At 44.4% G+C, this 26,236-nt stretch overlaps 3 protein-coding genes across 6 annotated transcripts; 2 read left to right on the top strand and 1 right to left on the bottom strand.

The window, feature by feature from the left end:
• The first annotated feature begins 1,193 nt into the window (after positions 1-1,193).
• Positions 1,194-7,887, top strand: zbtb21 (zinc finger and BTB domain containing 21). Of its 3 annotated transcripts, none has more exons than XM_034550248.1 (3): positions 1,194-1,359; positions 4,099-4,254; positions 4,390-7,887. In XM_034550248.1, exons 2-3 carry the CDS (start codon positions 4,101-4,103, stop codon positions 7,149-7,151), a joined length of 2,916 nt encoding a protein of 971 aa, XP_034406139.1. In that variant the 5' UTR covers positions 1,194-1,359; positions 4,099-4,100; the 3' UTR covers positions 7,152-7,887. The 3 variants fall into 3 exon arrangements, with proteins under 3 accessions (XP_034406139.1, XP_034406137.1, XP_034406136.1); XM_034550246.1 differs by adding an exon at positions 2,382-2,440 and having other exon boundaries at positions 4,099-7,887; XM_034550245.1 differs by having other exon boundaries at positions 4,099-7,887.
• A 2,224-nt stretch (positions 7,888-10,111) lies between these two features.
• atg101 (autophagy related 101) lies at positions 10,112-11,805 on the bottom strand. The gene is made up of 2 exons (XM_034549809.1): positions 11,007-11,805; positions 10,112-10,919 (listed from the first exon to the last, which is right to left on the bottom strand). Exons 1-2 carry the CDS (start codon positions 11,256-11,258, stop codon positions 10,524-10,526), a joined length of 648 nt encoding a protein of 215 aa, XP_034405700.1. The 5' UTR covers positions 11,259-11,805; the 3' UTR covers positions 10,112-10,523.
• LOC117742441 (C2 domain-containing protein 2) lies at positions 11,804-25,844 on the top strand. Of its 2 annotated transcripts, none has more exons than XM_034549807.1 (13): positions 11,804-12,679; positions 13,113-13,211; positions 14,491-14,601; positions 17,211-17,312; positions 17,641-17,757; positions 18,766-18,874; positions 20,165-20,273; positions 20,391-20,455; positions 20,570-20,685; positions 20,810-20,978; positions 21,616-21,857; positions 22,370-22,637; positions 23,779-25,844. In XM_034549807.1, the coding sequence occupies exons 1-13, from the start codon at positions 12,398-12,400 to the stop codon at positions 23,997-23,999; spliced, it is 2,010 nt and encodes a 669-aa protein (XP_034405698.1). In that variant the 5' UTR covers positions 11,804-12,397; the 3' UTR covers positions 24,000-25,844. The 2 variants fall into 2 exon arrangements, 1 of the variants encoding a protein (XP_034405698.1); XR_004611036.1 differs by having other exon boundaries at positions 11,822-12,679; positions 22,370-23,383; positions 23,779-23,871.
• The last annotated feature ends 392 nt before the right edge of the window (positions 25,845-26,236 follow it).

The raw sequence follows: 26,236 nt of genomic DNA, 5'->3' as shown, positions 1-26,236 counted from the left end.
CCTGGCTGTCAAAGAGACATTCTGTCACTTTGACTTTATGAATGTGAATATACATTCCACGTTTGATGAATACAGATCATCTGTTTTCCTTTAAATCTTTTCATGCATATTTTCCCAATTATTTTTACTAAATGTGGGGATTTATGTCAGCGCTCCTTCTTAAGTAATGAGCTGTGGAACTGTACTTGATTAAACGTCCGTCAGTCATTAAGTGATAATGCTACATGCTGATGCAGAGGAGCATGTGGATGCAGGCAGGTGCAGGGCTACAGGCTGAGTCAACTGAGGTCACCTCACACAATCACCACAAAATGAAAATCATCAGCTCAATATAACATGGTTTGAGGCCGTATTGCATGTGTTTCACCACCAGTGCTGCACCTGATTGGGTCATGCCACTGTAGCTTCCTGGGAACCGGCCTGTAGGCCAAATAAACATAGCGACAAGTCCCCACTGGATGCCAGTAATGACACCAACTCACTGCTGTTCTGTAGTGACTTCCATTCAATCAAAGACCTAATTGGTTTCATTGGGGTTAGGGGGGGGGGGGATTATATCTACCTTCTCACAGTTTAAACCTACCAAAGACAGCTTTCTATGTTGTTGGATACATATATACGTGTGTATATATGTATTCATTTTTATTGCTAAAATCTCAAAAGGTGGGGTCTGGTTATTTTCAATTCAATTCAATTCAGTTTATTTTGTATAGCCCAATATCACAAAAAAGGGAAGAAACCTTCAGGAGAGCAACAGAGGAGGATCCCTCTCCCCGGATGGACAGAAGCAATAGATGTCATGTGTACAGAATGAACAGCATTACAAAGTTACATAAACACATTACATGAATATGACAATGTATGTTATTTGAAATGTATACACTCATGTGTCAAACACTAAGTTAAAAATAATAAACAACCACCAGTCTCCACCCTTGGACAGTACTGTGATTTAACATCAAGCTAAATAGAGAACTTACTAAACCTAATTTAAACCATACTTAAAAATAATTACAGAGCAGTGCTCTCGTAAACTGTCAATGGCAACAAGGAGTCTAACTACAGTGATCAAGCTTTGGCAAAAAGAAAAACAGGGCAAGAAACTGAAACGAAAAATATGACCTATCCCTTTAAATTAGCTTCAGTGTCACGTCTTCCGTTGGCCCCGCCTCTGGATCCTCTTTCCGGCCTATCGGAGCGCAGTGCACGTGACGAGCGGTCTTTGCGATGACCTCATCCCTGGTGTGGGATGACGTCAAATTCAAGATGGATGGAATCACGACCAGCGCGCAGAAATCTACACAGCACTGAATAAAGTCGCAGCTGTGTGGAGCAGAGAGCGTATTGACGACGGGCAGGGTAAGTGTGGCCAGATTACGAAACTCCACGGGAGGCTGAATGAGCACGGAGGGAGAAACGGAGTTAGGAGAGCGCTGTGAAGGAGAAGCGTTTTTTCTTTTTCCTCCCTGACGTAACTCGAAAGGGGGCTTGTGCTGCTGTAAAACCTCACCAGCTACAACGCATTTCAACAAACGGTCCAACGCGACGCCGTGTCAGGCCGCGTTGAACCGTTAAAAAAAACAAAACAAAAAAAACTGAACCGGCGGTAGGGTAAGTTAGCGGGCACATAACGCCCCCCTCCCCTCCCCTCCCCTCCCCTCCCCTCCTCCGCTCACTAACAGCTTCTCTGCCCGCACCGACTGTGTTTTCATTCCGGGATTTGCCGCGGTGGAGTCCATTGAAACGCGTTCAACTTCCTCCCCCCGCCTCCTCCGTTAGAACCGTTAAAGCCGAGCAGTCGTAGCCTCGGTTCTTACGCCCTCTGTCCGCACCAAACGAGCAACTCGTGACCGCTTTATCTGAACTGAAAGTGGCGTCTCGGCTGGAGAAGTTACGTGTCATGACAATTTGAGCCACGTCTCACGTTGCGATCGAACGCCGAAAGCATTCACGCGAACTTCCTCGCGGAAAACTGACACGAGCGAACATTCGCTTTTGCTCTCTCAACGCGGACTACAAGTTTGGACGGAGAGGCAACCGAGCGGTTGCGAGTTTTTTATGAATGAATGAAGCTTTTGCCCAGTGCCCATGAGCCTATTTTTAGAAAGCGTCAACATAAGTGGGACGTTTTCCAGTCACCATTTTCAAAATAAAAGCCCGAAGGAATTAGAAACAAATATGAAAAAATCATTTTTATGCAGATGAAGATGCAATTGTTCTCGTATTTTAGCATACTTCCAAGGGGGTACTTTCTGCAGGGGCCATGACCCCTCACATTTCTTTTACCCCCCCCCCCCCCCTTGCTTTCTTATGTCAGGTTGATTTTATTACTAAAAAAAATCACCTCAGTGCATATTTGTTTTGCGTCTCATTACTTACAGGTAGCCCTCATTCGTTGGTGGAGGTTGACATGGGAATAACTGCAGGCATGTTTTTTTAGGTAACTTTTTTTTAATGTAAACTATATTTTGTTTTTTACAGTTGCTATTCTCATTCAAATAAAAAATAAGGACAGTAAAGGGTTCCTTGTTGTGAAGATGCCATTACAACATTATGTATTCTGGTAGGGAAACTAAACATGATTTTGAGTTATTGCCTTAACAATACAGCAGAGGTTAACATACAATTTCTATTGTTTTATATAAAAATGATTGCTTTAATTGTACCTGTACCTTTTTTAAAATTACAGGTCTCACACAGACATACTTTTGAAACTAAACTTACACTCTTGTGTACCTCCATAAACTAGCAATGTATTGCAAATAGCAGTGTAACAGAAACATTCTCAATGTCTACTCAAGCACATGAGGGAGACATGTTTTAATAAACGTCGTAACTGGTCATAAACCAGCCTGATCCTGGTGCAACTTGTCTCACAATCAACTTAGTTAGTAGATGACGACCAAAACAATAGTCACACTTGTGAAGTGTAGGCCGTTTGCTGCATAACATGCTATTTCTGCTTTTTTCTTTGAAAGTTAACGTTTTATTTCATAAAAGCATGTTAAACATGTTCATGCTGTAAGTGGAGCCTTTTATTTTAAAGGCCAACTTGTTCAACTTCCTGCATTTGGCTGTGTCACTGAGAATGACTTGACAGAGCTGCATGTCCATACGTCTGACTCCCAACATGATGTAATGCACATACATTAGCTCTGCATTTCCTTCTGTATAACTCTAGTCACCATAAACAAAAAACATGAAGAGAAATAGGGTTAACAAAAGTCAGTATTTGTTGACAGTAGGCCTACAACTCTTTTCATTATCAATTGATCTACCTATTATTCTATCGCACAACTGAGTGATAAAAAAAATCACTGTAAATCATCAAGTGTCATTTCTATGCCAACAACTGTTATTTGTTTACACATAGGCCATACATGTATCATACAAGATGCTTAGATAATACTGCTCAGTAATGTCTTAACTGAGGTAAGATCATATCCAAATACATTTCTTTATCATTTATTTATTTAATTTGTTAAATTAATTTCAAGGCTTTCTGTTGCCTCTATTTACCATCAGCTGGCAGCTGATATATTATAAATTCAATTTATAGTTTATAGTAAAATGAGTTCTTGAATGTGGACAAACAAAAATTGCCCTAATAAATCTAGCATTAAAATAATATATATTGTTCAAGAATTCTGTAATAAAGTGACAGTGTTGAGAATCAGTCTTTTAATTTGATACAAGAACTCTCGTAAATTGTCAATCTGCAATAGAATAATGCTGTTTGGAATAAAAAGCATTTAAACACTGGTTAATTTTTCAATTCTGTTCAAATGCATGTTGATTTTGTTTTAGACACTGTTTGAAATGACTTAACTAATTGTTACCTCAAGGCTACATTACATGTGAACATAATTGGCGCATGTTGGGCTGGATTAACTATGATAAAAGGCTCCATCATATACTGGAATAATATAATGGAAATTCACAGAGTTCGTATCTCTGACACTGACGGTGTTGTAACCCCGTAGAGAAAGACCAGTAGACGCACACACTCTCTCCACTTAATGATCTCCCTTTGTGTTTACATTCCCTTTGTGTTTACATGCCAGCGTTAAAATGCAATCCTCTCATCTTGTCTTTCAGCCATGGAGAGCCTAGTGCATTACAGCAACCCCTCCCATGCCCTGTCAGTGTTGGGGGTTCTGAATGAGCAGCGCTTGCGGGGCCAGATGTGTGACGTAGTCCTGGTCGTGGCGGACCAGAGGTACCAGGCCCATAAAAGTGTTCTGGCCACCACCAGTGAGTATTTCCAGATCCTGTTCACACGGATGGACGCAGAGTCTCTGAAAGTTGTGAACTTGGACTTCTGTGAGCCCGACGCCTTCGAGATAGTTCTGAATTACATTTACTCCTCCTCACTATTTGTGGACAAAGGCAGCCTGGCAGCCATTCAAGAGCTGGGATACAGCCTTGGAATCCCTTTCCTCACCAACATAGTGTCAACAAGACCCCATGCGTCCTACTGTGTGTCCAGAAAAAGGCTTTCGTTCTCAGAGGGCGATGAGATCGACGTCCAGACAAGGAGTGTCATTGTGCGTCGGGTCCGGAACGACACAACCCATCCCTCTCTCTCGAATTATGAGAGGAAAGCATCAGAGAGATCGTCTTCCCCCCTCTCGGCTAAAGAGTCTGCTCTGTCTCCATCGGAATACAACTCGTATGAATCTCTCAGAAACTCTGAAGCCATCAGCAGGAAGTCATCTGAGCAGAGTAAAGCTGCTGAGAGGAAGTCCACCTATCCGTACACCTCCATATTAAAAGGGAACTCGTCGCACGTCACATCCGTTCGGCCCCAGCTGACATCATCTGTGTCTTTCTGTGATGCGGAAGTGCAGTCCACCAGGCTGCAGTCTGGCACTGAGCAGGACACTAAAGAGGAGGATGAAGAGCTGCAGGCTCACTATCACACCAAAGTGCCCTTCCGGGGTCAAGCCAGTGAGCCAAGCCAGACCATTGACAGGAGCGGGCCACTCATAAAAAGCCTCCTCCGAAGATCGTTGTCCATGGACAGCCCCATTCCGGTCTTCTCGCCCACGCTGGAGCTCAAGGGGCTGCAAAACCGCGAACAGTCGGTCGTCAAAATGGCATCAAAAACATCTGAGCCAGAAACATCTGCCCACAATGGCAATTCAAATAGAACATCTCCCCTGGTTCTCAGGTCAAAGTACCCCAGCAGGTATGATGAAAATACTCAGGTAAAAAGAGAGTACAGTGTAAAAGATGAGCCCAGCAGTCCACTCGCTGATCCCATGGACATTATTCAAATCACAGTTGGAGATGCCTTGCCAGTCAATCTCAGAGACTTGCAAACGGATTGCGAGCAAGATTCCAGGTCAGACTTCAATCCCTTTGGGAAAAGGAAGGATCGGCCGGAAAACCGAAGGTACCCGTTCAAGAAGAACAACATATTTAAGGAACATACCCTCTCACTCGATGAGACTGTGTCAGACACAGTACCTCAGAGCGCCGGCAGCGACGCCAATGAAAACAGCGGGGAGACCCAGAACAAGATTTTCAAATGCTGGAACTGTTTGAAGGTTTTCAGGTCCAGCGCCGGACTACACCGCCATGTAAACATGTATCACAACCCCGAAAAGCCGTATGCTTGCGACATCTGCCATAAGCGCTTCCATACCAACTTCAAAGTGTGGACTCACTGCCAAACTCAACATGGTGTATTACAAAACCCAGCGTCGTCCTCCAGCTCCTCGGTGCTGGATGAGAAATTTCAGAAGAAGCTGATAGATATTGTGCGAGAGCGGGAAATCAAGAAGGCCCTGCTTTGGAAGTTGAAGAGGAACAAGCAGGGTCTGCAATCTTCTGCACTCGCCAAGAAAAGATCAAGGCCCAGCTTCATATGTCCTTACTGTGGGAAAGTATTTGTGTTCCAGTCTCAGTACAGACAGCATTTAAGAACGCACCCGGCTGAAAAACCTGACGAGGACATGGAGAGCGAGAGCATCCTCTACCAGGAGCAGGATGAGAACATTCAGGAGCAGGACACAGACGCTGGCGTTTACTCCTGTCGACTCTGTAATATGAAGCTGTCGTCGCTCTTCGAGCAGGGCGACCACGAGAGGGGCTGTCGACACGCAACGGTGTGCCCCTACTGCGGCCTCCGCTTCTCGAATCCAACGGTCAAGACGGACCACGAGGCTCATTGTAAGTACAAGAAACTGACGTGCCTGGAGTGCATGCGGACCTTTAAGTCCTCCTTCAGCATATGGCGCCACCAGGTGGAGGTCCACAACCACAACATGATGACCGCTAAAGACCAGATTCATCTGAGGCAGCACGCGGACAGCGAAGAGGCATCCGAAATGCTCGTCGAGGAGCATTACGCCGACGAGCCTCTGGCACCCAGGAGCTCAAGGGAGGTCGTCGCTTACAGCGACTCCTCGGGTCCGCCCATGTACGATTCTGAAGACTCCTCGTCCTATGTGCCTGAGGACCTGAGCATGGCCCACCATGGCAAGCTGGTAGTGAAAGAAGAGCCGTTTGAGGAGGCTGTGAGTGAAATGGAGAACTCAGAGTCAGCCAAAGGGGGGCCTGAGGAACCAGGTGTGTGGCCGTGCGAGAAATGCGGAAACCTCTTCAGCTCTCGCAAAGACCTGGAGCGACACCAGGAACTGCTATGCCACATCAAACCGTTCATCTGTCACATCTGCAACAAAGCCTTCAGGACCAACTTCCGCCTTTGGAGCCACTTCCAGTCCCACATGTCGACTGCTAACGAGTCTGGAGCCAAAGAGATCGACAGGGACCCATCGTCTCTGTCGCCCTCCCCGCCCGCGACCCCTCAAAGCGCCGATCGGCCCTCCCCCGAGGCCGTGTTCAAGTCCGCCCAGGCGCCGCTGCCAGTGGCTGCAGTGATGGCCGAGGAGTCCAGCAGCCCGGAGCCCTGTGGCTCGTCGGCGAAGAGGCCCGAGCTAGAGCGGCAAGCCGGCAGCCCTCTGTCGAGGTCCAACAGCATGGAGAACGCAGGCGGCCCTCAGGAATCAGACACCCTCTTTTACCACGCGCCGTCTCTCTCGGCCCTGACGTTCAAGAGGCAGTACATGTGTAAACTCTGTCACAGGACCTTCAAGACGGCCTTTAGTCTCTGGAGCCACGAGCAGAGTCACAGCAACGCGTAAGCACCAGACCAGTTGTGGTGGTGCACTTGAGACAATACTTCATCTTAGAATGAACACACCTCAGCCTACAAAAGGAAGACTCTGAATGTATAGCTTGTTTGCTTGCCTCCAATGTCATATATAGATATATATATTGAAGTGGCCATGTTCATTAGAGGTGTAAACGTGAATGTGCAATCAAGTGCTAGAATTCTCTGTGAGATGAGATGATGATGATAACTGTTTCGTTTTTTTCCCCCTTCAAAATGAGCTATAAGCATTTATCAATTTTAAACCTTGTTTAGTTGTTTACTTGTATTTACCTATCTTGGTGTTTTTGAGAAAGCAAGGGACACTTTTACAGTGGCAACCATGTACGTTGTTTTCTCAGTGTGGAAAAAGTGCTTCAAATATGAATGACCCTTCTACCGGATCTAGCTCTCTCAGTGAGCGACAGCCCTTCTTATGATATTGGTGGCCTCAACAATGACTTCCAATATGCACTTTGTTTAACAGTTTGATTCTGTTAGAGGGGGGCATTGTCCCAAATGGTCACTTGGGTACTTTCACTGACTGAGGTTTTTTAGGCTGCCTTAGTATACATGATAAATAGGCCAAGTAGTTTTGTTTCTACATACTTAGCATTCATCTGCATTGGTTCTCTTACATTTGAGTTTCTTATTGCATTTGCGTCATTTCGTGTAATGGGGCCGATTGAATAATCAATATAATAAAAAGTCACAACCTGCACATGAAACCCACCTCAGACACCTGTTGTTGTTTTAGGCCTAGCATTTACGGATGCAGCCTTGATTAGTCGTGTACAGTCTCATGCAGTTCTTTACCTTTTGATTCCTTACTGCTCGCCTTGAGGAATATATATATATATATATATATATATATATATTTTTATGTATACAGATGAATGAGATAAGTGCAATCATAATATTTGAGAGAGTTGTTTTCTTCACCACGTTAATGTCTATGAATCATTCTAACTTATTGCTAAAAGGCTCATTTGTAAAAGGTGCTCAGACCAACTTAGTAATGGAACAAAAAAGAGGGAGGGAGGGAGGGAGGGAGGGAGGGGGGGGGGGGGGGGAGTATTTGACAGTATCCTAAATACTAGATGACATCATTCAAACTCTAAGAAGAATGTTTGAAAAAGCACACTGCAGGATGGTAATGCAGTTTATGGTTATACTCAAATAATAGAAATGAAATCAATTATATAATTTGTTATATATTAAACATTGTCACAATTCCTCAATCACTAAAGTCCACCGCCCCAGTGCAATGCCAGTGTGGCAATTAACCAAGCTTTACAGTGCTTAAATGGCCTTATGCAATTTTGAAAAATATTTTGTCTATTATTTTACACAAAAGCACAACAGTTTCAGATGATTTATGACTCAGGCTTTTCAAGAAGAGGGAAGCATGAGGACGCAGATCTTTTATTCTATGAATGGTGAGAAAGTGTTCCTGCTCCCTAACGATTTATTATTAAAGGTTGTGTTGATTGTATTCCAGTTGTTTCACAATTGTATTCTTGTACAAGTATATAGTTATGCTTTTGCTTGATGGATTAGACCGTCGTCATAAATTATTACGGTTGCTACAATTTGGGAGATGTTGCATTCAAAGAGTGCTCCAAACTATGGGAATTTGTTTTCCTCTGAAACGCGAGCTGCATTGTATTGTTAAATTCTTTGGAGAACATCTGTATTGATAATAGTGCTCTTAATTTCTCGTGATGAAAGACTTCCTGAAAGCTTCACAGAAATGATTAGAAATCGTGTACATGGAAGTGTTTGTATACTCGATTTTGTACCAATTTTGTTAGTAAACAAAGGTTTTATCTTTTTAGTATTCCTGTGCTCTCACTGCAATAATGAATATTTGTATCAGCATTGGTTGCATTATTGTTGCTTTTGGAAACTTGCAGCTGTTTTTGTGTTTAGGTTTTTCTACAGTTTTTGTGCTTCAATTCTGTAATAAAGAGTAACAATGGAGTATATATACAATCTTTTGTGGTATTCAAATGTTTCGGTAACCGTTCCCCTCAGCTCATCTAAAGCTTAATCAAAAAACATTTAACTACATTTGCAGGACTTTCCTTGAAACCCAGAGTAAGCTTGTTTGCTGCCGCTATCATTAAAACTCACTTGTTCACTACTTGTGGATATCTGGAGGGCCCATTACTCCCACATACTGGGGAATAAGACAAGCCAGTCCTTTTTTTGTGGGCGGACTACCATTGCAAAGGTGCTTTGTATTGCACTATATATTTATTCGCAAGCCAATCATAACAGATTAGGCCTTTTTTGAGGGGACGGGCTTAAAGGGACAGGCGCTAAAACAGCTATTATCAGACAGAATGAGAAAACGTTTTTGTGTGTGTGTGTGGGGGGGAGGTACATTAAAGCACGTAAACATGTACTAGGAGAAACCCAAAATCCAGATATGAACCTGGAACTGAGAATGTCATGTCCTTTAACTGTGTCTTATTTGAAATGCACACCTTGGCGCTCTGAATACCCTATTTTTGCCATGTATTCCCTTACCCAACCCATCAATGTGATTGCTGTTGAAGAAAAATACAGCGTGTCCACCTCTGTAACTAAGTATGTGAAAACGGACACACGCGCTATCCAGTTGGCAGACAACCCGGAGCAAGGGGGATGTTTTTCAAGCTGGGGGCCGCGGTGACAATTTCTGGCTGGAAAACTCGGGAGTGAACTAAGGAGGTGTTTGCTTTAACTTGGAAAAATGGCCAAGTGGAAATCCTGTCCTACCCATGTGTAAGGTCACACTCTCCATGAAACTGTGTGCAGAGAGGAAGTGTTCACATAGATGAGGAAATCTGCTCGCAGACTCAGCCTTATCTTTTTCATAAATTTTTTTTTTTTAAAGATCTTTGCCAGCAGTTATATCATCTCGATAGGGTTACAGAATTGATGGTTAGTTTGAAAGAGCCGTGATTGTTGACCACCAGTTACATCAAACATTTATTTTGAAAGATTAACAATCATTTACAGACTTGATAATATCTGCAACACAATATCTGAAAGAATTTAACTGATATATAATGTTATTTGCTACTGTGTTTAAGTTACATTCCTAGACGGTGAAAATTGAAGATAATTGGAGAAAGCTTGAAAACAAAATGTCTTTTAAATCAACATGACATAATAGAAGATACTTAAAAGCAATACTGAAACCACAGCAGAGACGTCAAACTAAGTTACTGAGTAGGCGCGTACACAAACACTCCTTTGTTGTAGCAGCAGTACAGCTGTCGAATTGCGTTTCTGAACTTAAAAAAGAAGAAGAAAAATACAGTTATGGATCAAATCGTCCAGATCTTTCTGCTCTCCGTCTTGGAGCGAATCCTCACAGTGCCAGGGTGTCTTTGATCAGCCTTCTCATTGTCGTGCTCACAGAGGTGCCCAGAGAGTCTGTGATCTGGTAGGTGATTTTGTAAAGGTAGGGCTGGACATCCTTGAGGCTGGTGTCAAAAACGTTGTCCACGTCAGACTGGGTGGGCATCTTCGGCAGGTACTCGTGGCGGTTTATGACCTCCACCACGTTGATCACCTTCTCGCCCAGCTTCTCGCCCACTTTCTCCCTGCAGATCTGCCTCTCCTGCTCGTTGGCCAGGTTGACCACGTTGACCTTGATGCTCCACACCTCCCAGGGAATGCACTCGTCGGAGAAGGGCCAGCGAGACTTCTTCTTCTGGTAAAACTCCAAGGAGATTTGGCCCATGCCATCGCTGCTCAGCGCATCCTGTAACCAAAGCGTGTAATAAACTCGTCAGATTATAGGCCTGCAACGGTATTACAGACAGTCACACGTTCGAAACCCACCAATTACCTTGAATTCAGACACAGCTTTCCTGATCACTCTGTCCAGCTCCTCCGAGGACACCCTGACGAACGTGAAATCGATGAAGTCGCAGTCAATGTCAAGTGTGCCCACGGTGCCGATGGAGTAGGTGCCCTCCTTTTTGTAGTGAAATTTCCCGGAGCTGCGATGCAGTAAAATGGTGTGCAGCAAAGCCAGCATCGCTTCTTCCACCTGCCTCGCCTCCACCGTTACTTCGAGAACCTCGGAGCGGCAATTCATAGCGAAATGATTGTTGTTTCCATTTACGGGCGACAACTTGAGTTGGGTGGCGATGGCTGCTGTGTAACAGCTTGATCACGTTAGGTGACGAAGCTGTACTTTGTTTACCTCTACGGATGGGCGGGGCCTATCCCACACATCCTATTACTGTGTATTACAAAACAACAACTGTACTTTCCCGAAAGGCTAACGTACTTCCAAATGTAAAGTGCGCGAACCGAGCACGTGAACATCGAAACGAAAGCCAGCTAGCGCAAGTGTTTCTCCACAAACCGGACAGGAAGATGAGGTGATGACAGCAGGGCAATCTACGGCAAGTCGCGAGGTTCAGCAGACTGCTTTCGGAGTTTTTGAAATTTGATCGTGTTTGACCTCAACTGCGTTTTTGTAATGGTTCTAATTTAAATGTACTTACAAAATCACACAACATAGTTTCTAGATACGAATACTTGTCCTAATTTGGGTCATATTTTCAAGTTCGCGACACCACCACACAACAACAAACTATCGCAAACTGTCGCGGTGCATCCTGGGACTTACAGTTTGTGCCACATATCCGTTTCAGAAACGGCAACTTTGTACAGTCAGCTTGAGCCGCGAAGCGAGTCCCGGCGCCGACAAATGCACCCTTCGCTTCCAGGATGTTTCCCCGGGACCCGGTTCAACGTCTGGTCGGCGCTCGGTGGAACTAAACCGCAGACTTCGGAAATAATTCATATTTGGGAAACTTTGGCGGCTCCGCAGCTAATGAAGAAGAGCAAGTTAAGCGAACCGTGGCGAAGATTAGCCAACTAAGCTAACGACGGTTTTCAGTGAGAGACGAGGAGAGTGCGCGTTCCTGCACTTCATCTGAAGCCGGACACCTTTAGCTATTGTAACGACGCTCTCGGTCTCTATGACCAGCTCGCGTAGTGTGTGACATCTAACTATATCGCTTGTTAAAGCTACTATAGAGTACTGCAACATGGATCACAATAAGCATAATTTGTTTTGGGGCTTAAGATCTGTGCTGTTATCAGCTGTGGGCGATCGCTTTCATTGATTCCGCCTATCCTTGATCAAATACGGACTATGAGGTTGCCAGGATATTCCTCGGAGCAGGCGTGTTAAGCTCTGATCATCTTTCTCATCTGCAAAGAATGTCCGACTTTGAAAGTTCCGGTTCATATTCGGGTTTGGAGGATCCGCAGTGGCTTTGCATGGTCACGCTTTTCTTCGCGTCGCTGGTCACCCTGCTCCTGTACTTCGTCCAGTATTTCCAGCAACGGGGCGGGGGACGTGAGCGGACAGCAGCCCAGGACAATGCGGCGCAGGAGGAAGCCGCGGCTCTGCTGGGATGGGCGCTGTCACTGAAGAGCTGGAAGAGCCAGTGGAGAGGAGCCTGGTGCAGGGCTTTGAATGAGCGGTCGAGGAGGAGCGGGGTAAGGTCATGACCGCCGAGCCACGACCCCTCTGCTCGGTGGCAGCCGGCAGGGGACTCGAAGAAAAGGGTCATAGAAATGACCTGCAGAAAGTCCATCTCATTTAGGCTCACTTGCATCGTGTCTCACCCCATCCTTTTGACATTAGACACAAGCACTGTGACTCCACTCCTTTTTTTTTATGCACACTGAGCAGTGTAAATTGCTATAATGCACCACCCCTGATCCATTAGAGTTGTCTTTCTATTACAAGGTGTTATCAAGTCAGAACACATGCAATGGAAATGTGATGCATTCCAGCCAAGATCGTCATGTATTGGCAACAGATTCATTTCCATCCTGTGAGTTGCGTACTAGAGGTTTGCTGTTGATTTAATGTTTCCATCCTCTCTCTCTCTCTCTCTCTCTCTCTCTCTCTCTCCCCCTAAATCAGAGTCTGGTTCTGTTGACATTTGAGGAGGATGATGATATGGAGGCATCAGAGCTCATGGTCAGCGAAGTGTCCAGCTTTCAGAAGTCGGGCAGAAACAAGGTACACTGTTCATAAAATCTTTTAGTAATACCGACAGTGGCTTTTTTTTTTCTGGATCAATATATCCTACGTTTGGTGCAGATGCATTGTCTTCTTCCTCCTCCCAACCACTGGCAAGATAATATATGTCTTTCTTCATGGCAGCTTCAGCATTCATTTGGGTTATAGCAGCAGCAGCAGACACATACAGATGTCTAATTACTTCTTTATGTACTTTATTGATAAAATATGTCCTCTAAAGGACTCTGCCATTCTCTTATTCAGTGGAAAGGGAGCTGCACTTTGTTTCAGCCTGCAGTGGACAAGCACTGAGACATCATCACTTTTGTACAGACCTGTCCCGGATTTGGCAAATGAATCTGCTCCATAATTATTCTCGTGTCCACATGCATATTACAGAAATCACAAGCCTCTTTGAACGAGCACTTCTTGCTTAAAAGAGGCTGGTATGATGTAAACTTTTTTTATTATCAGTTAGACAGATGTGTGTACAGCAGAACGTGTGTGTGTCAAACAAACTGCCACCGGACAGCTTTTATTTTTTTGAGAGAGGTCAAATGGGGACAAATTGCCCGCTGTGTTGCTGGCCCGCTCGGCTTTGCACGACCCCCGATGCAAACTCAGCACTTTTCTTTGTGACGATCACGATGTGGAGCAAAATACCAGGTGCTCTGTTGTTGAATGCGGCGAGTTTAATGGGCAGAGGCTTTTCTGCCCACACGCTGTGTATGTGAGTGTGCTAGAGCTCTAAGAAGCTTACATGGCTGTCAAGCTCAGCAGCGAGGAGGAGCAGGCACACAGGAATGCACTGTGCTTGGGTTTCCCCTCACGGTGATCTAATACCCAACAGGACACAAACACGCCCATCCTCTATTCCTGAAATCAGAATGAATGCAATGAATATCTACTCATTGTTTTAAGTCAGAGGACACTTGTGATTCTGTGGTAATTTGCTCCGTTCCAGATGCATTCCCTTGCAGTGAAAATGTTTGATTGAATCTGCTGATAATGTCTTTGAAAGCATGTACAGATGTTCTTCCCTTTTTTACAATTCGCCATGAACTCCATCCAAGGCAGATGTTCTGCCTCTGGATCAGTTTAAGCTAAAGTCTAAGACAGACATTCAGCACCTCAGTTTAGTACACATTCTTGTGTCCCTCCCTGTTTAAGTTGCTTTTCATGGTATAACTACATGTGAGTCACATGCATATACAGTCACAGCTCTGCCGGTCTCAGGATATTTACATAGCGTTAACGCCTCAATTTGTCCTCCCAACAGGCCGCCCGCTGCAGTGTGGTCGGGGAAAGGCTTCAGTTCTCTCTTGGTGCAGCCACGGCTACAGCGGACCCTTGTAAATACACCGTCTGCATATCTCCGCTGGAGCTGCAGGTAAATGCTCTTTAGCCTGTCCCAAGGCATCTATTAACGCCGCGAGTATCGCCAAAGTAAGCAATACTCATATTGTTTAAATTATTGTTTTATATGTGCACATCCTTTAACACTGTCTGAACACAGAGTTGCATCCTTTGGAAGTCACTGGGTTTTAGATTAATGGGAGATTTTATTGAACGCGATGTGTCGCCCAGCACTGGCTCACTGCTGACAGGAGTCTGAGATGAAATGGTTGGGATATCTTTCTGTGCTTGGCAAATGACCCGAGGACCTCATTAAAATCACTGTCGGGCCCTGTTTCCAGTGCGGCTGGCCCACTTTGTCAGCATTCATATTTGTCATATTTGTACAGGATTGATGAAGGTATGACACAAATTACTGCCATGTTCTTTCCTGGAGATTGCAGCTATTTTTTTTCTTCTTTTATTTCTTTATTTATCAAGCTCAAACCTGACTGGACTCATTGTCTCCGTAAAATATTACAGTACTAAAATGAAGCGACTCACAGTTGATGTTTAGCGGCTCGTGTACATTAAGCCGTGGCGAGCTTTCATCCTGTTCTTAGTTTCAGTGTTAAATCTTCACTATGGAATCTATGGATGCAAGCGACTATGCAAGCTAACCCAATTGTATTAAGGCTATTTTTAAACCAATAAGGTGCTTGTCTCCCCAGCTGAACTCTTTGTGCCATAAATACAACCTGAGCAAGCGAGTGCCTCGAAAGCCGACGTCGGGATTAGAGGCCGGCAGTTTTGTTTTGGTTGCGGATCAGTTGTTGTGGCAGGAACATATAGGAAGCCTCTTTTCTCCCTTTCACTCTAATTGTTTCAGCTTAGTCTGGAATAGTCGGAAAGCCCTTTTCAAATGTCTCCATCCATCCACTGGAACAGTTTGTTAGCTTTTGGCCCAGGGTCCCATGCTAGAACGGTCCTGGCTCGTCCTGTTATGAGTGCCGGGGTGTGTGGACCAGAAGCCCCGGGGCATTTGCTGTACATGGACACAATAACCCCCCCCCCAGTGCACTGTGGAGTGCTGCGGAGTCTTTGAGCACACTACTGACCAACATGGCCTGTCGCGTGTGATGAGGGGTGACACATTTGACATGTGCCGCCCCAATGCGGCACCGCCACATTTACATATCTGTTGTATGACTTCACAACAGGCACTTCTCCCTCGAGGAGATATGAAATCATTTTAATGGTTATATTTTATCTTTTTAATAAGCAGCTTCTCTGCCAACTATTTGCGTTCTTCAGCTCATGTGGTTTTGAGTTTTTATTGTTATGCCAACGTAGCCTTCCACACAAAGCTGTTTGCATGAACTGATCCGGGTCTTATCAATGCAGCCTGTGATATGATTCTGCTGGATCCATCAAAGCATTCTCATTGTTATGTGATGAGGCCTTTGTTCGGCACCACAGAGGCGGTTGTTCAGTCTTCCACTGGAATCCAGGCATGCCGGGACAGGATGGCCAGTCTGTTTTCTGTCTTTTTCTCTCTCTTTTACCCTCTTCTTCTTCTTCTTCTTTCATTTTGTCTCCCACGTGAGCAAAGTGTTGATGTGCACCCTGCTGACCTCCCTGTCTTAACCGTTTCCTGTTTGTCGGGCTACAGAGGCGTTGCTTATTGTCTGCTGTAGAGAGCACGGGGTTGGCCACGGCATCAGCGTTGCTTTTGAAATTAGAAAAATAAGCGTTTATATTATTATATCTGATTGAGAATAGGATGTGATTATAAGAGAAAGAATTCAAGATTTATAAAACAAAGAAAATTAACCAAATGCTTATGTATTTAATGGTATCAATACCAACCAATGAATCCCACCTGGAGATGGTAGCTGTCAAATAGATTTACAGAATAATTTACTCCACATATGATAACGTGTCTTCAGTTTGAATGAGCAACATAGCCACAGAGCATCCTTTTTATAGCCGGTGGAGTTACAGAACAGCGTTAACAAGTGGTATTGTTGTTGCTCTCGCAAAGATAAATGCTTTTTGGTTTTCCTAAGCTTTTTTACGACTTTTTGAGTTATTGCAAGCTGCTTTCTTTGGAAAATAATTGTCAACACTGCACAGGACACACTGCATCGTGTCTCCACAGTTACTTTGGTTGTTCCACCATCCGCTACTGGGGATAGTAACTACAAAGAACTTCCACTGATGCTCTTTAGTGACTGGGGGTAGCTACCGAAAGCTAGTTGGGAAAACAGAAGCGCTATCTTCTTCCTGTTTGGTTGTGCAATGGTTGATGCACTTCCTTCCTTTTCCCAGGAGAATGCACCCGTTGCTAGACAGAATTGCCAAGTAAAAGTGAGGCTATTGGGAACCAATCTAGATGCTGATGGTGTCATCATTCTGCAGCCATTACATTAAGCAAACAGCTGTTCCATTTATAACGAGGTTAAAGCAAAAACCTTTCTTTGCCACTTTAAACCGCATCCTGAAACTCATGTGTTCTAAATGTGTCATGATATCCCAAAAATCCCAATTGATATTGCAAATGGCAGTTTTATCTTATTTAAATTCAAATCTTACTACAGATACTACACTGTGTGACCTCTGATCCCCGTGGCATCGCTTTGTTCTCTCATCTGTGTCCCTCAGCTTGACCTGCAGATGCAAGAAGCTGCGGATGTGGTCAAGGTGACCTGGGGAGTGTCTCGCTTGGAGACAGGAGAGCTGCAAGTGAAGCCTACTTTCCCCCAGGTAATTTGACAGTGAGATGTGCCTGTCGTCTGCGTCAGTGCTGCCACAATAAAGGCCAGCACACCAACATAGGGAGAGATGTTTCCCTGTACCAACACAAACATAAATTGACTGTTGAAAGTGTCAACTGGCAAGGGATATTTATTTGACTATATTTTACATTGTAGGGAGTTTTTAAAAATAATGAACAAGATATGTAATGTCACAAGTCGATATTGTTTTTTATTTTGTTATCGCTACAAAGGAGGTTATGTTTTTAGTTTAATACCGTCGATATGCGTTTCATGTCTGATATCATCATCATCCTCATCATCTCTCTCTCTGTCAGAACAACTCCAACACCTCCAGTGTGGCAGCCGTGAAGGAGCAGTTGAAGCAGCTGTTGTGTGCGACGCGTCCCTCTGTGTTGCTGAGCTGCAGGCCCGCTCAGGCCTCAGAGGTCAAGGTGAGCGTGGAGTCCCACTGCTGACACGTTGAGCAGACAAGTGGCTGCTCGTTTATCATATCAGGTTATGGATTGCCATACTGGAAACAGACTTGAAAGAAACAATAGACAATATTTTTACAACAATGTGTACAATGACAACGTGAAGATAATGTGAAAGGGGTTGCTCTTAGTGAATCCACAGCTCTCTGCCTTTTTTTTTTTAAGAGAGCGTCAGAACACAAGTGTCAAAAAAACAACAAGTTATTGCAGGTTAAATCTATAGTTTTATATCGAGGTCACGCAAGGCAACCGATCAGATTAATTTTGAAGCAACACATGTTTTTTGAGGGTTATTGCATTCATGTTAAACCTACTAAGCCACTGTGTCTCCACAAAAATGTCAAAGATTCACAATTGGAGCATGTGATCGTGGTCGGTGCATGAATAATTAACGCTTGCACAAACTTAGTAAAATGAGTTTATTATGCTGACACGCATTTACGCAAAGGTTTTTACCAATGTGCTCTTTGCCCAGCAGTCACATGATGTCATGTCACATGTTCCTGATATGATCACGTGTCATACATTAAGTGTCACACATGGTGACAAAGGGAGCTGCTGGCCTGCTATCTCCCCCTAAAGATACCCTGTCCTCCACCCATACCCCTTTTGGTTAAAAACATGTATACAGTATGATTGTTTGTTCTTTCTGGGTTAAAACAATGACTTCTAAAGCAAATTCTCCATGGTCGTAATGCTCGGTTGTTTTCTTCTTGTGCACAGAATATTATAAATACACTGCGCATTAACATGCCTGGGATGCTTTAATCCTCACACATTTACGATAAGCGTACTGTAGATAGCCGCTGAGGTTAATGATACAATTTGACTCATTTATGGCATTGTGCCGCTTCTATTTAAACAAGCTGGGAAAGGGCTATCTTGCTTCCATGGTTGCTGTTAACATAACGGCCAGTACATCAACGTTGTTAAGTTATTCCCCCCGACTGTGGTTTCTCCCAATAGGAAGCGTGCAACAACATGCTTTCACCCCCGAAACCCCCCCGCGCCCACGACTGGAAGCTGCTGGTGAAGAACATCCGCGTGACACTGAACCAGGAGGAGGGTGCTGCAGGTTGGACGCTCTTGTTCTTAGAAATGAAACCGCTAGTGTCCTTATTCTGTCTTGAGCTCATAAACCAGCATCACCGTGATGTTGCTGGTTTAATCCGTTTACACTCGTGACAAAGCGGGTTGTAAACATTACCGGTTAACCTTAGGTGAGCTAATACTCTCTCTCTCTCCTCTATACTGCTAGCTCACCTAGCAGTATGGAGTAGAGAGAGAGAGAGAGAGATGCATGCAGACGTCTCCAATTCTCCGCAACTCGCACCAAAACACTCCAGATTGAACCGTCTCTTTAATACCCTGCTGGTTCTGTTTGTGTGTTCCATGTAACTGTTGTGCTGGGCGGAAATTTCCCAGCTTCACTTATTTGATCAGTTCGGGGGGATAATGTTCCTTTAAAAAAATAGGTCGGTTCGGGTTTAGTCCTGTTTCTAATTCGTTCAGTAATTGTATTTTAGGTCTTGATTGAACTCTTTTAAAACATCTGGGAGTAACATGCATTCTGTGAAAGCTAATCATATATATGGAGTTTATCATATTTAAAGGACTGTTTCTACCTTGCTTTTGTGGCACAGAGGATAATGAGGCAAAGACTGGTCTGCCAGTTGGCTGTCAAAGGTGGTAATCTGCTTCTTAAAGATAAACAATGTTGGCAGTTTAATGATAATAATAATGCACTCACACTATTATCACTACACACTGTGTGTTGGCACGGATCTGCACAACAATTATGATTGGGGTGAAAACAAGGTGTCGTCAGCCATGACAACAGAGGGCAAGATGTCCTTAGTCACGAAGCGGCTGTTCAAATGATTGTCCATTTTTGTCCTGTCACTCTCTAATTGTGAGTCAGCGGTTTTCCAGCGGGACTCCAGTCATCCTCTTAAGTATTCTGCCCCAACTCTTGATGATGCACAGCAGGGACGTGACGCAGCGTTCAATGCCTCATTATCTGTTGAGGGAAGAGCAGTTATACTTAGCCTCACTTGTGAGACTTCCTGCAGAGTTGCCCCAGAAGGCCGATCCAGAGCGGATGCTCTTGTCTTGAAGATGTTCTATTCGTCAAGACGCAGCGCTCTCACGGTGTTGGAACCCGACTTGTGGCTAATAGAGTTCTGTTTATAAGTGCTCCATAGTTTGTGCTGAGGAAGCACTTTGAGTCTCCTCTAAACTATGCATAAGTCATCATAAATATATATACAATGTGCGCCGACCTCCCATTAGTCCATTAAAGTGATCTTGGATCCCACAGAGTGTTGTTTGTTGTGACGTTGACTGTTTTCTGCTGTGTTTGTAGGCAGTACGAATCCTCTGTGTGTAATGCAGCTAGACGATCCTCCACAGAGGCTTAACACCTCCGTTTTGAAGAACACAACCAATCCTGCCTGGGACCAGCCCTTTATCTTGTAAGATCATCTTTTTAAAAAATATTTGTGTTTTTCTTCTTCTCTGTATTCCACCAACATCTGTAATGCATTCTTTGTCTTTCCCTGATTCTTCTTTTATTTTTGCTATCTCGCCAGTGAATTGAACGGACGATCAAAAGCGCTCAATATTCAGTTAACGAATGATGGACAACCTCAAGAGAGTAAGGGAAAATACCACTTGTGGCCTTTTGTGTTTCATTCATCGTAGCTAAGAGTTCTTTAGCTCACATGTTCACATGTTGCCAGACTAAAGTTGGCGCGTTTCCCTTTTTCAGACTCATTGCTCGGCCAGGTGTCGGTGCCTTTTGATCTGGTCAAGAAGCAGCCCAAAGGACAGCAAACATTTTCACTCATGACTAAAGACGTAGTGACTGGATCACTAACTACTGATGTAAGATCACATCCAAGCTAACATTGGGATATAATGACACATGTTTAATATCAACAGATGCACATGAGCTCTTTTAAACTATCTGAGGTCTTAACTGTGGTGGGGGGGTGATTGAATCCTTCAGTTTACCTATCTGGAGCCCAGTGAGGTGAGGTCCTGGCACTCTCCCACCCCAGCCTCCAATAAGAGGGTGGAGATGGACCGTACAGTCATGCCCTGTGGCACGGTGGTCACCACCATCACCGCGGTGAAGAGCAAGCCGGGCCGACCCTCCCCTCTTGGACTCAACTTAGGTACAAGCATCACAAACTAAGAAGCACTGACACAGATGTTATACATGTACCGTACAGGAAGGCTCGTTGAGGTATACATGTTGATGCTGAGATAATGCTGTGATAATTGTCTTCATATCGATCTAATCCATAGTATTATTTAGATGCAAATCCTAAGGAAGCCTTCAGAGGAAAGTGACATGTTTCCTTCTTCTTGTGATCGATCTTCTAAGTCTGACTAAAATAGTTTTTCTCTCCTGTGTTTATTACTTTAGAAAAAAAAAGGATTTTTGCCCTGATCTTTCTAGGGGGAAAAAGGTTTTGCCAGATGGAAAGCTAACTTTTTTAAGTGTTTGTTTTTGTAATACTCATTTCAGCCACAAGAGGCTAAAGTGCCCCTTTTTTCTCCTGGTATGAAAGACAATTTAGATCACAAGAATGTTTTTAGAGCTTCTGTTGAATCCTTTTCCCCCAAAAAACTATTTTATAGTCTGCAATAAACGCATATAACCTCTGAAAGAACCTGCCACAAGGTTTTCTGTATGACAAATCTAAAACATGATTATGTTTACAGCTCAAATACAGAATGTAACTTTAACATAGCGATGTATATTGTACCCATGAAGCAGTCCATGAAAACAACTTTGTGCCACCTCAGATCCTGCCCAGAAAGCGGTGGCCACCAAGTCTAAACTGTCGGAGCGCCGCGTGTCGGAGCAGGCCTCCATGATGGGGGCCACAGTCAGCAAGGCCTTGTCGTCCTCGGACACCGAGCTGCTGATGCTCAACGGCACCGACCCGGTGGCCGAGGCCGCCATCAGACAACTCCACCAGTCCGCTAAGCAGAAGCTCAAGTCCCCGGTGAAGAAGAGTACAATCATCATCTCTGGCATCGCCAAAGTAAGGATATGTTCTCAGCACCAGAGGAGCTCTCCACTGGTGCATTATTACTGTTTCACTTATTGAATAAAGGGGAAATAAATCAAAAAACAGTTCCCAGCAACACTTTCTAGCTGTTGTGTTTCCAATCAGTGGATCCTGACAGGAAAGAATCCAACCTTAAAGAGCTAGGAGCATAATCCTATCCATATGCTTTAAAACAGTGAGTAAAGCAGAGTTCAGAGGCTCCGTAGGGGACGTGGTTACACCATCATGTTCTGCAGCATTGATTGGTCAGGGAACCCCATGTAGTTCTTAGTCCAAATATCCTGAATCCATTGAGGCGTGGCACTTGCTGCTGACTAGAATTGTAATAAATGCAGGAGAGACAAGTGAACTCTGGTCCTCAGAGCTGCTAATGCAAATAGTTGGTCACGCATGATGCCAGAGGAAGGATTTGTATGATCACATGCAAATGTGAAAACCAAAGGAAGTCTGATTTGTAAAAGTTTCAATGCACACAATTTTCCCAGACGCCCTTGTCTCAGGACGACGAGCTCGCTCTGATGGCGGGCTACGCCGCGGCGATGGACGCCTCCATGTCAGAGGGCAGCTCCACTCAGGATGTGACCACGGCGATCGCAACCGGGCCCAGTAGCCCTCCAGACTCATCCGAGCCCAATGAGGGCCCCAGTGGAATCGGCCGGCCCCCAGAGGACTGGGAGAGCCAGACCGGAGAGGGGCTGGACAACAGCTCGCTATCCATGTGCGTGTCCGAGGCCAGCTGCAAGAAGAGAAGAGGTGAGTCACAGCGGGACTACCTGAAGCCACGAGTAACCGCGGACATGGTGGCACAGCTGGTCCTCCTAGTCATATCGTTCCATAAAAGATATCACCCTAAAGGCACAACTTAATACATGTCCATGTGGTTTATTTTGGTTGCTCCTTTCTGATCAAGTCTGTTTTTCTTTTTTTTTGTCCCTTTCTCTCTTTCCTCCCGAACGTTTCAACTTTTACCTTCTGTTTTTTTAAATTTGTTTAATTGTTTTGTTTACTATCGTCACTGCTGTCTTAGAGGAAGGCAGTGCTAAGCACACGTTGTGTCCGGATGAGTAAGTTACTTCATGAGCTACTTGTAGTACCCATGGTGCTCTAGTGTGTGTACCTGCTGCAGTAGATACATAACGTAGTTTTTCTGCAATGTCAAATTCATTTTCAGTTCATGAAGAATCAACTCGATGAAAGCAGATCGTATAGTTGCTTTTAGAGATTTAGAATAAGTGTTGTGGCTGAACATATACTTGCAATATGACGTATTACATATGAGGACCTTTGGTACCAGGGTTGTGAGTCTTATGTTATCTCACGACTCTCGATTCAAAATTGATTCCCAACTTCAGGATCGACTCCAGTGTGCTGTGCGCTAAACAGGGCGGCCAATGGAAGCAGAGTAGCGTGTGTGTATATCACGGAGTATTTGAAAACAACTGGACTCAATCAACTGATTGCAATAATGTAAACGCACAAAGGCAACCCTAAAACAAAAGGTAACATTCAGTCATGCTAACATGCACAAATTACCACTTTTTGTGAAGTTGTGAATTGATTCAGAAATCTGGATTCTTACATGAGTCCATTTCTTTTCCCACCCTCATTTGTTACACTGTGGGCAAGAAGTGTGTGTTGGCTGCTCTTCTCCAGAGGAGGAACTAGTTGTAGAAGGAGTACTAAACTCCAACCTGTCCCATCCACACCAGATTTGATCACCATCAATAATCCACAATTCCCATCTAACACTAATTCCGTGCTGCCGCTGCTTCAGCTGTCTTCAAATCGCTGCCACTTGAATGTTGTCCGTGCCCAAAGTTTGATTATTTTTCTTACTCGTCGTCCCGAGGCATCGCCATTCATATTCCCTGTCCTCTGCCCTCCCCCGCTCCAGGCAGCTTCCTTCAGAAGAGCGCCAAGCTCTTCTTCCGGCGGCGTCACCAGCGCAAGGAGCCGGGGATGAGCCAGTCGCACAATGACCTGGTCTACCTGGAGTCTCCGGGCGCGGGGGAGCAGGCCAGCCGAACGGCCACGCTCAGCCGCATGCTCAGCCGCAGGAGTAAGAACAAGGGCAAAGCCAACGGCGCTACCTCCACGGGGGAGCCACGTGCGTGACCCCTTCAGGCCCTCCTCCGAACAACTACTACCATCACCGCCTCCACCTCAATCTTGCACCGGCGTACTTCCTGGCCGAGCTACTCCTCCTAACGCCCAGTCCTGCATTGTGAATGGGGAAAGCTGTGCAGATGGAGGGGCGTGGGGGGGGAATATCCTCTTTTAAACTGCTGTTTCCTGCTTCCTGTTCCAGAGACAGATATTCCACCGAAAGCAAGCGTGTGCATGTGAGAATGAAGGTCTCCTGTCTTGCTTTAACGGCATTTCAGAGGATATTGTTTCGCATGTTTCTTTCATTCAAATTGTATGCAACATTTTTGAAATCTTTGAAGCGCTTTTGTGGCCTTTTTTTACCGGCAGACTCCTTACCTCACTGACAATGAGGGCGAAGGTTAACTCTCCCTGCTGTAATCCGTGCGCTTCCTACGGTGGACCAACAGCACCAAAGATGAGCAGCGTTTGTATGATTTGCACAATTAGAGTATCTTTATTTAAAGTGCAATGACGAGAGCTGCCCTTGTATCACATTCACAAAGCGAGATGGTAACGCGACTACTTTTTAACACTAATACTATCAAATGTGGTATTTATATCTGTTAATTAAAAAAATTAAAATAAATGTAATTTGAATTCCATGTGAACAGCCAGATGTAATGTGCACATTACATGCTGGAAAAAACAAAGCGATTCGCAAAAAAACTAAAGTCAGCCTTGTGTCTAACAAAGACATCGGAAGCATCCGTGTGGGATTGGAATACCGGCTTCAGGGAGAAAAGAAGCAGTGAAACTGTGGTTTACATGGAACTTTAGCTCCATGAGAGCGTTTTCAAATGATATGCAACTTTCTTCTTTGTCTTCCTAAAAGAGTCCACCTGTACACTACTGTCCTCAGCAGGGTTGTTAATGTGTGTAAAGGGAACCCGGAAGAACCTTTAATCCAGGGACTGTGACGTTACAGCCACAACGTACTAAGGAAAATCCATCCGAAATGAAGTCCTCCATTCTTTTATCGGATTTGTTGTTGTTTTTAAAAGATGTAGCTTTGAACACATGAACATGTGAACGAACACCTTTTGGGACCTCTTTTTTTTTCTTTTTTTTTTCATCCAGCTAATGATTGTATTTTTTTTTTTTTTTTTTGGGCGAGCAGCTTGTTGAAGACATTTTCTGTACAGTATACTGTCTCTTCAATAATCTGCTCAGAGAAGGGATGCGGCAGACTAACAGATTGCCTTACATTTAGTCAGAGGGGAGTGGACTTGTACTTTTGGTTCCTGAGGCCGCGTCCCGCCGTCACACCAGAGGGCTGAAGGACTGTTTGAGGGGGGGATGAGGTTACCGTCACGTTCCTGAACCATCGGCATTGTCGATCATCTAGAAGCCTATGCACATAACATGTTAACTCAGCGTTTGCATTATTAGACTATCTGAGAATTAAAAAACAACAGTTGTCAACAAGTGTCTTGGTATTTGAAGTACATGCCACAACTGGGAGCCCTCTCTCCTCACAATCATGGGCTGCAGTATGTTCTCAAACATATGAAATCCCAGATTTATGCTGAAAAGATCTTTCAGACAGAATCACATTTAAGCTCTGAGGAAGGAGAGGGGGGGTGTTTTAATCATGCTCAGCTTCAGAACTTCTAGCAGCCGGCCACGGTCATAAGCAGAAGGGCTGCATGTGATTAATAACTTCATGATGGGGTTTTTTTTTTTTTTATCGGCACCTGCTCTGTGCACAGGAACTGACTGGCAGGACGTCAGTCATTTCCCCTGCAGGGATTGTAACTAATATACCTGTCGAGTTATTTTATTTTCAGCAATAAATATTGATTGAATAACCGAGTATGTGGTGCCACTCTGAATGTCCAGGCTGCAGCGGATTCTCCCCGGTGCTCCCGTGACTCCACGTTGACGTGCTGTTCCACTTCTCTTTACAGCGGAACGGTATTGTTTCGTAGTCTGTTCCCAACACATGAAGCTTGTTTCAGGGAAAACAAATCTCCCTCTTATCAAGTCATTTTAGTCTGGAATGACTTCTCATCTGTATATTTTCACGAGTATAGTGTGAATCTAATTTTATTCTTATTTATCCTCTTATTTCATGATACAGACATCATTTGGTAATTTTGTTATGCAAAACACTTAATAAAGTAGTTCAAGGCTCCAGCTACAACAAGCATGCTCAGTGGTAATACTTCTATAACCATAAAGGGGACTACGGCATAATGACTACT

This window comes from Cyclopterus lumpus, chromosome 14 (genome assembly GCF_009769545.1).
Source record: "Cyclopterus lumpus isolate fCycLum1 chromosome 14, fCycLum1.pri, whole genome shotgun sequence".
Lineage (NCBI taxonomy): Eukaryota > Metazoa > Chordata > Actinopteri > Perciformes > Cyclopteridae > Cyclopterus > Cyclopterus lumpus.
Note: the sequence above shows the minus strand (reverse complement) of the source record. Positions and strands in the feature narration are given on the sequence as shown.